At 40.9% G+C, this 13,532-nt stretch overlaps 1 protein-coding gene across 1 annotated transcript in view; it reads left to right on the forward strand.

Annotated features, from left to right (window-relative positions):
• The first annotated feature begins 236 nt into the window (after nt 1-236).
• SPSB4 (splA/ryanodine receptor domain and SOCS box containing 4) overlaps nt 237-13,532 on the forward strand; it is a 57,955-nt gene continuing 44,659 nt past the window's right edge. The window contains exon 1 of the mRNA XM_083868873.1: nt 237-1,085. Within this exon, the coding sequence (XP_083724999.1) occupies nt 392-1,085 (694 nt within the window). The 5' untranslated portion in view covers nt 237-391. The remainder of the gene's footprint in view (nt 1,086-13,532) is intronic.

Raw genomic sequence — 13,532 nt, forward strand, 5'->3', positions numbered from 1 at the left:
GCATCCTATCATGAATTGGAGGAAATGACTGTCTGCACTCCCTGCGCTGGTGGGCTCCGCATCCTGCTGGCAGCCTGGTTAGCGCTGCAGGACACTGCACAAGGAGGAGTGGATTTAGCTCTGGTGTTTAAAATAGCTCCTAGGGATGAGAAGAAGCGCTTCAAAAATATGCTGTGGGTTTTCTGTTGGCTTTCTTAAACTAACTGGAAACTTTCTGCTTTCTTTCAGGAGCCTTTTTTACTCTGAAAACATTGCTGCTAAAAAACTCCACGCAGGAGGAGTAAATCCAGTCAGCTTGTCAGGTCACTGGCTCAGTGTAACGGTGCTTTCATGAGGTGACGTTGGGCCAAAGTCAACTTCTCTTTCTCCTTTGTAAACCTGCAGCCAAGCAATGGGCCAGAAAATCTCAGGGAGCATAAAGTCTGTGGATGTGAGGGAGCCCCCTTATAGACCCGTGAAACGAGAGCTGAGAGGGCCGGATTTCTGCAAGCCCGCGCGCCTGGACATGCTGTTGGATATGCCCCCTGCCAAGCTGGAGGTGCAGTACAAACACGCCTGGAATAACGAAGATCGCTCGTTGAATATCTTTGTAAAGGAGGACGACAAACTGACTTTCCACAGACACCCGGTGGCCCAGAGCACGGATTGCATCCGGGGCAAGGTGGGCTACACGCGGGGCCTGCACGTGTGGCAGATCCACTGGCCCACCAGGCAGCGGGGCACCCACGCTGTGGTGGGCGTCTCCACGGCCGACGCGCCGCTGCACTCGGTGGGCTACACCTCCTTGGTCGGTAGCAATAGTGAATCCTGGGGCTGGGATCTGGGGCGCAACAAACTCTACCACAACTGTAAAAACCAGCCCGGGGTCACGTACCCTGTCTTTTTGGAACCAGATGAGTCTTTTGTACTCCCAGACTCCTTACTGGTGGTTTTGGATATGGACGAAGGGACGCTTAGCTTCATGGTGGATGGACAATATCTTGGAGTGGCCTTCAGGGGACTGAAAGGGAAAAAACTTTACCCCATAGTCAGTGCAGTTTGGGGGCACTGTGAAATTACAATGAGATACATCAACGGACTTGACCGTAAGTGTTACAGCATTTCTTTATTACCTTCTCAATTTTTCTCATGTAGGGTTTTTTCCTTCTCCTTTTGCTATGGATGGGTATGCAGGTTCAACTGTGAGGAGACTGCACCCCGTATGTACTGCCCACAATGAATATATATATCCCTGTTGTGTCTTGTAATGATGGTATGGATTGTATCAAAATACCTTCCTTTTTGACAGGCAGAGTGGCAAGAATTCTACGCCCAAAGAAACCAAACAGGCTGAGAAAAAGATATTGAGAAACTTCCTGGGTATATTTAACAGTAAAACTCTTGTTTACTGGAGGATATGTTTTAAATCTGTGGTTTCCAAATAGGATTTGTGGATCCTGTAAAAATTTCCTGTAGTAGTGGAAACTCTTACATGGTGTGCATGAACATACTTGAATACTGGCCAGACAACTCTCTTTCTGTAGTTGCCTTCTCAGGAGCCTTAGAAGCAGCTGTGGATCCCCAAGAATCTGGCAACTCAGGTCAAATACTGCTTTCAGCAGTTTTTCTGAAAGAGAGCTCTGTTCCTTAGCTCATTTCAGGAGGTACTCTCTCAGGGTATTGTCCAGAAATCCAGGTTTTTAGATAAGCGTGAGCTTTTTCTGATCTAACTGGGTAATATCCAATGAAATTGTTGCATAACAAGGAGAAGCATGTTGCTGCTGTGACTAGCAAGCAGTGGCCCAGCAGAAGGGTGAGTTGCAGAAGTGGGTCCTGCCCAGTTCTCCATGCACAGGAAGGTGTGGGCTCTGCCAGCTCTGTGCCCAATTCACACACAGGAGCATGTACTGGCTCATAACTCCCTGAACTGAGCCAACTTGCAGAGTGAGCAAGCTACTGCCACACAAAAACAGGAGCCAAAATTTCTGCTTGGATGATCTTTACTCCACCTATTCCTTCATGGTAAGTAAATTCAAAGAATATACTTGGAATAACACTTCTGCTTCCTTTGGGGATGTAAATAGAGATGTTAAAAGCAAGATGATCTGTTGCATGGCAGTGTTCAGGAACTACAGATAGAGCCCAGGGACCCTCACTGGTGAGGGCCAGATCTTGCTAGAAGGGATGCTATTCACTGTCAGCTTCTCAGCTGCTGGAAGCTGGGGAAAAAATAAAGGACAAGGTAGCAAGTGGAACTTGGTTCTTGTTTAAAACTGTATTATCTGAGGTGTAGTAGGAGCTACATATATAAATATGTAGAAAAAAAATAGATAACTGGGCAATATCTTCATGTTATTTTGGGCTCTTTGCATAGAACTTGGTTTTTTAAGGCAATAAGAGCAAGTGTTCAATGCTGGCCTTTCAATTAGGAATTTCTAAAAGAACTATCTATTCTTTTCCATTAGACTGGAGTGGTCTAAATTTTTTTCTGTCAAAAATTAATTCTATGCTCATTAACCTTATATCTGACATACCAAGTAGAAACAAAATTAAATCGTTGACCCTGTGTAAGATTACCTTTTCTAAACACTTGTTAAAAGCTCTGGGGGGAAGGACTTTTTATCCACAGAAGCCCTGCAGGTTTTACAGCTAAATGCTAAACAGCAGCTTCCCAAGTGCTTTCATACAGGGGAAGATCCAAGGATCTTAAATATTTTGCAATTACTCAGTCATTGCAGAATGATGTGCTGACAGTCTTTTTCTTAGATTGTGGGGGAGAGAGACTTTTGCAAACTGAGTATTTGTTTGCGAAAGCAGTTTTTATAATACTGTGAATATCTGCCAAACTAAGCAAAGTACAGCTCAGCTTGGTCCATCACGTCCACACAAGGAATTGTTCTACATTCCTTTTGTAGCTTTCACAGGGCTGCTCAAGGGAGCTGTAGAAAGACAAAAACATAGGAGGAGGATGTGAATGAGTTTGGTAGAAATTATAAAATAAAGGGGTCTAAGTGGAGAAGGATAGCTGTGGTCTGTGAGATGGGAGAGAGAAAAATTCCCATCTGGTTTCTCGTGGGATAATTTTTGCTGGAAGAGGCAGAATGGCTTCCTAAACTGTCCCTGAGAAAGTCAGAGTCTCTATTTTTTTTAAAACACATGAACCCATGGATAAAAGTGAACTCGTGAACTAAACTTTTGTGTAGGCCTGAGCGTTAATCTGATCATGTGAAGAGGAAGTTTAAAACCACTTTGCCGTGGGGCAGTTTGACATCCTGGAATCACATCATTTGTTATCACATATTCACTGATCCATTACTGTCCTGCAACAAAAACAGCATTCAAAAAACCAAATGAGCTTATTTAGCTGCTGCTCCAAAGCAAACACTGTCTCTTTACTGCTAAAGGTGTTTCTATCCAGCCAGCCCTTGTGCAGCAGTGCAAGTTTGGCTGTGGCACTCTTCATATTTGCTCTCATTGCACTTTTGATTGCAGGCTTTTAGAATTGCTTGTTCTTGTGAAAATCAGAGCAGGTATTGAAGAACCGTTGTGTTCACAAATTTAAATACATTTGAACATATGTGTATGTGGTGTGTTGTTACTGTTTGATTCCCCTCTAACCTTACCAGTTAGCTCTTTTTTCCCCCCCTAACCGTTTTTCCCCTCCTATTTCCTGGAAGTATCTCCTACTCCTGAGTGCAGCTTTTAGTAGATCTGGCCATAGTAACTTAGCTGGTTTTGAAGCTGCTGTCAAACAGTGCCTCGTAAGTTGCTATTCAGTGATTGATTGTTGCTGCTCAGAATACAAACCACAGCTTGTGATGGTTGTTTGTGTGGTGTCCTACAGAGCAAATGGAGACCTCCACGGCAGGGATTTCTACTGTTTTCAATGCTTGCTGCTTAAATTGAAGACCTCTGAATACTTAAAAGGCCTGTGTCTTTCAGTTGCTTGGCAAAGAGTGAAAGGCTTGCAGGAATGGAAGAGTGAAAGGCTCAGATGATGGGCTTTCATGCAGCTGCAATGAACTCAAACATACATCACAGATGATGCAGACTTCCAAATATGTTAATTACTGCAGAGATGGCAGATTCACAGGAGGGTAAGGCTGCAGGTCAAAGATCAAGGACCTCTGTGCCCTCTGAATTCTGGATATTGCTCCTAGAAATAATGCTGTAATTAAAATCAGTTGTACTTCTTCCAGCTGCATCTGATACCCACAGTATTCTGCTTCTGAAACGGCTTTGAACATCACATGATGATGATCTGTGACTTTTCACAAGACTTTTTTTTTTCCCTTTTTTTTTGAGAGAGATTTGGAGTTGCAAATGTTTTCAGGGTTTGGGAGGAAAGGCAGAGGGACAGGATGGAGACTGCTCATAATAAGTACATTGAGTTCTTCTCAGCACAAACTCCTTTGATAAATGCTATCAGTACTTACCACACTGATGTTTGCCCAGTTCCTAAGCTGGACAGAAGACAGAATTTTACATCAGCCTTCTGAGTTACTGCCTACTGTAATAATTAGAAACCTCAAATAAAATAAAAGCAGTAAATGTTACTTTTCAGGTCAGGGTATGTCCTTGTTTACAGAAAGCTGGTCTATTTATATCTGGTGTCTGATAAGGAGCCCTGGAGATTATTTATAGATTGGAACAGAGAAATAGCAAAACACTTCGGTGTAAATGTACATTGCAGATCATGACTGGTCCATTAGTGTTTAAACAAAGAATTGGGAGGACAATCAATATAACAATGCTGTGATGGAAAACTTGGTCATTGAGTAGGTAAACTGAGCTCATTGCAGTTGTTGCACTAAACCTCCCATAGTTAGTACTCAATTCTGAAAATAATTGTTGAGCTCAGGAAGCTGGAAGCATTTGTCTCAGAAGAGAAGACTTCACTTAGTAGGATTTATGGAAAATATCTGTCTGTACCGATTTTTTTTATCATTCTAGCAGGATCTGACCCTCACCAGTGAGGGTCCCTGGGCTCTATCTGCAGTTCCTGAGCGCTGCCATGCAACAGATCCCCTGCCTTGAACATCTCTATTTACATCCTCAAAGGAAGCAGAAGTATTATTCAAAGTATATTCTTTGAATTTACCTAACATGAAGGAATAGGTGGAGTAAAGATCATCCAAGCAAAAATTTTGGCTCCTGTTTTTGTGTGGCAGTAGCCTGCTTGCTCTGCCTGCAAGTTGGCTCAGTTCAGGGAGTTATGAGCCAGTACATGCTCCTGTGTGGAGGCCCAGGAGCAGTAAATCATGCCCCTGGATCCTGGGTTGCCTGGGGAAAGGGTGATGATCCCTCTGGCTCCTGCCTCTCTTGGCTGCTTGGGCACTTGCAGCCCACCAGGGTTGTTCTGTGTGGAAGGTGGAGGGAGGGAGGGAGGGAGGAGGGATTCAGTGCACATCCTCTCTGCTTGCTGATACAGCTACAGAAGTTCTGGCATGTGGGCTCTGTTCACGCCTTTTGCTCTCAGCTGTGCCAAGATCACAGTGTAACCCCTGAAACTCTTTTCAGACCTGAGGCTCTGTGTGTTTAGCATTTTGAATTAAGAGTGATGCTTCTAAGCTAAAAGACCAATTTTATAGCTATGCACAACTTCTTTCCTCTTTCCTACTATTCTCAGTTTATTTTAATTCACGTTGATCTGTCTCTAGCATACCACAATTGCTAGTTATAAACATACACTCTTCCCCTTGGAGGCCTTTTTGCCATAAAGAAATCTAAGTCAAAATTACAACATTATGAACTGCCAGGAGAAATTCATAATCTCTCATCAGACTCTGGGCTTTCCCCCCATAATGGGTTTCAATTAAATTTTTTTTAATTGATTTGGTTTTTTGTTTATCTAAACTTGTTTTATGCTATTTATATAATACATGACTCTGGAGGCAGCAATGGAAATAACATACTCTGAAAATCCAGTATTGCTAAACCTTAGGAAGTATTTTCCCTACAGCCATGCAGTCAGAGCATGAAGCAGCAGCAATTAAGCCACCAATGCTGTGAAGAAACAATCTTTAACTTTTGAGATAATTTAACAGGAAACAGCATTTTCAGTGTCTGCTTCAGGAGTCAGATAGCTTTTGTTAGGGGTGTTTTGTCTTCTTCTAAAGCCACTCCCCTTCCCTGGATTAAGTGCATTTTTTTTTCCTTTAATCCTAATTTGTTAACACATTCTCAGCCTTTTCCCAGCAAACTGAAACCACTGTATTGTCATTAGAATATGCCACTTTGCTAAGTGGCTTTTCACACCAGCCACCCCCTACCCCTTCTTGGTGGTCTCTGTATTACATCTCTCTCCCAGATACTCTTGATTTATTCAGTCCCCATTTCTTTCTTGCCTTCCACAGCTGAGTTTCTCCTCTTTTCTGTTACCACACTAAGCAATAATAAATTCTTAGCTACCTTGGTTTTTTCTTTTCCTTGTTCCCAACTTCAAGTAGTGCATTTTTGTGACTGATGACTGTAGAAGATCAGGTGCAGTGTCATTCTTCCAAGAGAAGAACATTTCAGATTTAAATGTGTGACTTTTTCTGTAATGATGAATGGGGTTTGTTTTATAGAACTTTTTCCTGATAAGATCTCAATGACAGAGCCTCCTCTGACAATCTAGGGCACAGATCAGCTTTACAGATAGCAAGTTTTTAAATTTTTGGCTTTGGAGTTTTTTGTAGGTTTGTTTCTTTTTTTGCTTACAGTCTTGTCTAATTTGTTTATTAACAAGGAATCCAGTTATCATTGGCCTAGCACATAAGAAGGTTCTGGGAAACTTTCTTTCAAGCTCAGTGGTTCCTAATGCTGAGAACACACATCAGTATCCACAGCTGGATTGTGGATTCTTTGCATCCTGACATACCTAGTGTTTTTTCTTCCCTCTCTGGTTCATAAAGGTGCCGTGACCATTCCAAATCTACAGTTTTAAGGAAAAAATGCTTGATAATGTGTTCTGATCATGTTTCCCCTGGTTTCCCATGTATCCTGTTTTTAAGAAATAAGAACCTTGAAGAGCAGTGACTACAACTCTCTTCTCAAGATTGAAGTGAACAAGTTACACTGTGAATATTGTACTTACTACACTAAAATAGCAACTTGATAGCCTTGCTTAATTCTTTTATGAATTTGCTCAAGCTAAGATAATGGAATTCCTCAGCAATGTGAATTAATTCTCACAGGATTGTATCAGAAGTGGAAATTTATAAAGGACCGTTATTTTTGGATTTGCTCTATCTATATTGCTTTTGGGAATTGTAGACTGTTAATCCAAGTTTCAGGGAAAACAGGGATGCTTCTGTCATTGAGTAAAATATTCCTTTTACTGGAAGCTTCTACCCTTCTGTAATTACAAGCTCTTTTCACAGATGGCCTTTTTCTCCTAAATCTTATGTACCTTCTCTGCTAGAGAAGCAGTTAAACAACCTGATTTCTAGTTTGAGCTCAGAGAAAATTCCAGTCTTAAAAAAAAGAGTGTGTTGTGGTGAGTAGTGATTCTCATACCAGTCTTCATATTATGGCAAAATCCATATTTTTATGGTAAATTGACAGGGAGTGGGCCTGAAAATGAGCATGTCCAGAGATGCTGCTGTGTTCTGCTGGTGCTCCCTGTGTACAGGAGAATAAAGCTGCCCTAGCAGTGACAATGTGTGAAAATAATGCTGAGGCTGTGAAGTCAAGTACTTGGAAGCTGATAAATGGCAGACTAGGATTGGATTTTTTGCTGCTGTAATTCTGAGCTGGGCAGCCTTATCCCACTTTCCTGAGATAATGTTCTACTCTGCTAAAAGGTGGTAGGTTCAGCTGCAAGTCATCCTTTTGTAGTCACTTTTTCCTTGACTCTTTTCTCCCCAGACCTGTGTGTCCAGGGGTTGGTGTATTCTGTAGTTTTCCTCAAACAGCCAGTGTGGAAACCCCCAGATCATGATAGTGCCTGTGTTCTCAGGTTCAGGTTTGTGTTGCCCTTTGAAGATAACAGCAGAAAAGCCCTGCTAGCAGGACAGCACTGGATCAAAGCTCCCCCTCATCTGCTTCCATTTGGCAACACACCTTCAGTCTTTCACTTTAAACTGTTTTGGATGGGGACTGATGATCAAATCTGTCTTCTGGTCTGTTATCAAGCCTGATTTTTGCTGAAAACCCTCCAGTACTACAAATGTGAGATGGGGCATTTCAGTCTTCAGTGCTGGAACTCACTCAGGGCTGAGGCAGGAGACACCTCAGTTATTGACAGAATTGAGCTTCACATACAAGTAATGAGAGGATGTTTTCAGTTGATTAAATGTTAGTTACTTGGTGGTGAAATACAGAAGATAAAATGATGACACTACAAAGAGAACTTCTGTTGGTAATTTCCAGTGTAAGCTCAGATCAGTTAGTTAAACCTATACCTGGATTTTCCATGGTGATGCTTAAGACAAAACAAATTTCATTTTCATACACATGTCAGACTTGTATCATGAATAGCAATGTAAGAGTATATCCCTGACTTCTGTGAACATTTCTTTCTGAAAATAATGAGCTTCCAGACAAGGGATGTCTTTGGGCCGGGTTGGCTTCCCCTTTCTCTTCCTTTTTTTTTTTTTTTTTTTTTTTTTTTTTTTTTTTTTTTGGCTACCAATTTATCACTGGTTGGCCAAAAAAATTGCCTTATTTCAGAGAAGTGGTCTGTATGAAACCAAAATGTGTTATGAGTATAGTAGGTAACATTAAAAAAAGATAACTTTTGCTTGAGTTATATTTCTTACAACAAACACTTTCATTTTTACAGTGTGCTGTCCCCCTGTTAGAAATGGGAATTCCATTTCTGTGTGTGTTGGGTCATACATGACATTTAAAGACATGGTACTTCTGCTTTTCAGTAAAAAATAACTAGAAAAGTTAATATTCTTGTGTGGCACATCTCTGCATGTCTGTTCACTGTGTAACTGAATGGACCACAAAGCTTTGAGACAGCTTCTTGAGGCTAAAAAAACCCCCTGCTTCTTCCTCCCTCTGGATTCAGCAAGCTTGACAGCTACAGTTTATCTGAGCAAGACAAAGTGATTAATTTCTTCTAGCTCCTGGTGCATTCCCTCATTTCTTGTAGTTTTTGCCTTTCATATTTTGGCACTCTTTTAAGCATGAAGCCTGTAATTGCTCTCAAAAGTACACTCCTGTCCATCAAAACAAAACAGAATGTGGAGTTATACTAATGCCCTGTTCACATGTTAAAAACTGAAATGCTTTATGCTTCTGGAAACACCTAATTTTCAAGTGATTTGTATTATCTAAAATATTATATTTTGAAGAGGCTTTTAAAAATATATTTATGAATGGAAAGTAATTTTTAAAGGCTTAGGAATTTGGTTTGTTTATAACCTGGTGCTCAAACAACCAGGCAGTGTGTTTGGGCTTTGTGTCCCACTGTCAGTGACTGCTTCTCTTCCAGCTTTGCTTTTTGAGCTTTTTCTGTCCTTTGCAGTATTAACTGCCACCCTGATGAATTAGTTCATGCACTGAAAATTTTGTAATATTTTGACACTGGTGATGTCAAAGGCTCCCACTTGTCATGAAACAAGTGATGTTGGGGTGAGTGACTTGGGTTAGGTTGGCGTGGAATGTGTGCCTTGGCTCCAGAAGAAATACCAGTTAATTTCTTGGTTCATACTGAGTTTCACTGCTCTGAAAGGCCTCCTCATCACGTGTGTGGACTCACTCTATCTTTGTTGTTTTAATTACAGCAGTTGCTTTAATGTGCTGTGTTGTAGCCATGACTCCAGCCCTGCTGCATGCATGCTTGCCATATGTGTAAACAATTTGCTGATTTTAGTGGTATGACCTGCTGGCCTCTGCCTGTATAAACAAATGAAGGCCAAAGTTCAGAGAGATCAGAGGGGAAACTTTAAACATCCTGCAAAATCTGCAGTCCATTAAGTGTACGTTAGTATTTGGTTACAGCCAATCCTTTTGTACTTCTGAGTAATTTGTTCATGGCATGTTTGGGAAAGGAGGGATGGCTTCACCTTGGGCTTGCTGAGAAACCAGCTTCAGTGGTATTTTCTTGGCTTGGGAAGGGAATGCTCCAGGTACTTCACTTTTCATTTAGAATGAGATTTGAAAGTTAAAGTTGTGGGGACGTTGGCCAAAGGGCTGTAGTGTGCAAAGAATGAATGATGTGAGAGACTTGTGACACACAGGCAACAGAACGAAACGTGTGGCAAAGAGGGGGGGAAAGCAAGAAGTAAAGTGAGAAGCGCCAGCAAGATCTAGAAAGATATACTTGAAAGAGCAAATGTGAAGAAGGCATTAGTGCTTAAAATGAAGGCAGACAAGTCTGGAAAGAGGGTTTATAAACTTAAAATGAAGGCAGACAAGTCTGGAAAGAGGGTTTATAAAAAACAATGCTGAGATTTTGACAGAAAATAAGCCTTGATGTAGTAAGCCAAGTAGCTCATGGAAAAAAAAAAAAAAAGGTCAGGACTATCCAAGCTCCTGAATGGTCAAACATCCCTCCTGTACTTTCTTTACTTTCATCACCAGTTTTTCTAGCGGGAGCTCTGATTCCAGCCCCCAGCTGTGTGGTGTTAAGCACAGCCATGCTGAGCTTTCCTGGCCACTGCTTTAACTGCTTGTTTTTGTAAAGCAGGCTAAGAGCCTGTATAAGTCAAAGAAACTTGACAGATATTCCCAGTGTTTTTAGTGTGAAGTTTGCAGGAATCACTGTGGTGCTATTGGCGTCTCCCAGGATTTTTTTCTCATTCATGACTTTACAACTGGAGTTTCAATTTGAGTAGAAATGAATGAACTGTTAATATTTCTGGATCTGAGAGACGAAATTAACCCTGCATATTTTTGAGTGATGTATTCTTAAGTTCTGATAGACTTTTATAAGTTTTTAAGTGTTTGTTTTGTTGTTTTTTTTTTTTTTTCTCAGCTGTCTGAACTTACTGTAAATTTAAATCTGTTACTTCTATGTAATAGATCTTGTGTCCTCTAAAATAATTTGCTAAACTTCCAGGTATAGCTGATCATCAGGAAGATGTTCAAGCTATTTTATAATTTCGTTTCAAGAATAAAGCAGAAACTAAATCATCTGTGATGCAAATGTTTTTAGAATCCTGCATGTAACTTGGTGTACTTGAAATGCTGGAGTTCCAGCCTTTTATCATCATCGCCAGCAGCATTTTTGATACAAAACTCTGATAACATTTCTGAAATGCAACTCTGTTAACTGGGCAGCATCTGTATGCAAGCAGCAGCTTCCTGAGAATGCGATTTTTTTCCTAAAAAATCACTTATGCGGAGGAAGTTCCAGACTTCCTCTGGCTCATTTTTTCCAAACACCTTTAATACATAATGCATACATAGGCTGTAATCTTAAAATGTTCACAAAAATAAGTTTTTCTTAAGATCAGAGCAGGAACAAACCAGGAGGGTTTGGACTTGGTACCAAAGGGGGTGATGCTTCCAGCAGCTTCCCTGGCCACAGAGTAGCAGTTCTGCACTTCTGCATCTTCCCCAGGTGCTGCTGTGGCTCTTGATGTCTCAGCCGGGGTACATGGGAGGTGCTGCACACATGAGCAGTTAGTGGTGACCGCTCTGCAGAGAAGGAACTGCAGGAGGAATTGGCCAGGAATTGACTACTTCCAGAAAAACGAGTTTGGGGAGGGGTGTCAGGCAGCGTTTGGCTGCTGTCATTAGAGCTTCTCTATTAGAGGGGGAAGCGGACCTTCCTGTGCTGCTCTGGGAGCAAGAGGAGCCATTACACTGTTGTGGTGGATGGGTTTCTCAGCAGCCCACAGGAAAGTCCTGGTCAACAAATCCCACAGCTCCAAGGAACTTCTCATCAAGCTCATCAGCTGGAACCACCATCTGCTTTCTGTTCCTCAGATTACTGTGCTGGTAGAAACTTCCTTAAAATGGCAATACCAAGAAACATTTTGTGCATGAAATGTGAACATAAAATCTAAGGGTCACTTTTACCATGGTACACAAAATCAGTTACTCCCCATTATTGTGAATTACTGCAATTTTAACAGAAATTCACACTAAGTAACTCATTTGTTTTGAAAGACATCTTAACTAATTGTTGCAGTAGGCTTCTTATGTTAAATAGGCAAATGATTTACTTTCCTAGGTAGAAAATAGCAAAACATTTTATAGAATTATTTGTGTTCCCATTGCTGACAATTCCTGCAGTAACAAATGGCATTGTTTGCTATTTTCCCCTGTTGTATGTTTAGCTACTCTTATAAGCAGGATAAGCTGTAGACCCAAAACCCTATCAATTTTAGCATCTTCTCATTTTGTTCTCAGTACACAATTGCCTTTGCAGTGGTGATTTTTTAAAAAGAGATCAGCTTTTTCAACTAGAGCTTTTGACTAACTGCAGTATTTGTTTATGAAGTAATGCATTAAAGGAGATGTTTTGTAGGAGCTGCTCTTGGAGCAGGTGAAAATGAAAATCCATTGTTCTCTCTACTTGGGCCAGTTGTTCAGTACTAAGAAAAGAAGAAAACCACATTTATATAACCAATACAAGAACACACACTAAGTGTAAAAAAACTTTGTTTTTCAGGCTTTTAGGATTAAGATTTTTGAGTCAAAAAGGCAGATGGTAAATCCATTTCCCAATGCTAATCTGACAGTAATGTTCTGATCCTCTGTGGAGCTCAGTAATGCTGTGTGCTTCTCTGAAATCCACTGGCTGCTGGGAAATGGTGTCTCCTTGTGCAAGAAATTCTTCTCTGCTTAAGCTGGAGATGGAGGAGTGTCTTGTTTTAGTGAGCAGGTGGGCAATAACGTTTCTCTAGTTTCTCTGCAGGAAGTATGATAAAATGTTTTTTCAGGAGCTGGGGAAGAAGAGTGCTTTGGTGTTCTTCTCCAAATGTACAGCTGTAAGCTGTCTTTTACTCATCCTTTCCTTTCTTTAATCTGCAAATGATACTGTCTCTACTCTCACAGGTTTGAAAAATGAGCTCTGTTCAGCTGATTCTGCCTGATTCAGCTGATGTTGTTGTCTTGCAAAAACAGTATTTCAAAATAGTCTTTGGAGATAAAATGTGAGAAATTACTTTTGAAGAAATTGAGATAAACCAAGTGAGTTACACAAATACAATTGTGCAAAGCTGTCTAGATGTGTCTTGAACATAACTAGATATTACTTAATCCCCTGAATAAACTCTAAAATTCTTGTATTTTTTTAAAAGAGCTATTTTCTTTGACTGTCAAGACTAGTTTTGTTTAATGTGGAAAATCATGATAAAGCTGATTCAATTGTAGAGCATTCCTTCAGCCTTGCAGAATGAAAAGCAGCCAAAGAGATGGCTTTTCAGGTGGTATATGAGGAGGTACTGACTAAAGGCCCTTCTGTATCTTCTTGCTGAAATGCTTAGAAAGACCTGTTCTGCTTCTGTTCCTCTGGCCAAGTCAGTTGCAGTCACAGGAGTTTTTAGGAGTTCTTTGGCTTCATTTGACAGCTCTTACTCTGTTCTACCTAGATCTGCAGTAAATGGGTAAGCAAAGGGAGTCTTTTCACAGAAGGGCTGATGTTCTGGATTACACGACACGTCCAA

This window comes from Zosterops lateralis (genome assembly GCF_965231275.1).
Source record: "Zosterops lateralis genome assembly, chromosome: 10".
Taxonomy (NCBI): Eukaryota; Metazoa; Chordata; class Aves; order Passeriformes; family Zosteropidae; genus Zosterops; species Zosterops lateralis.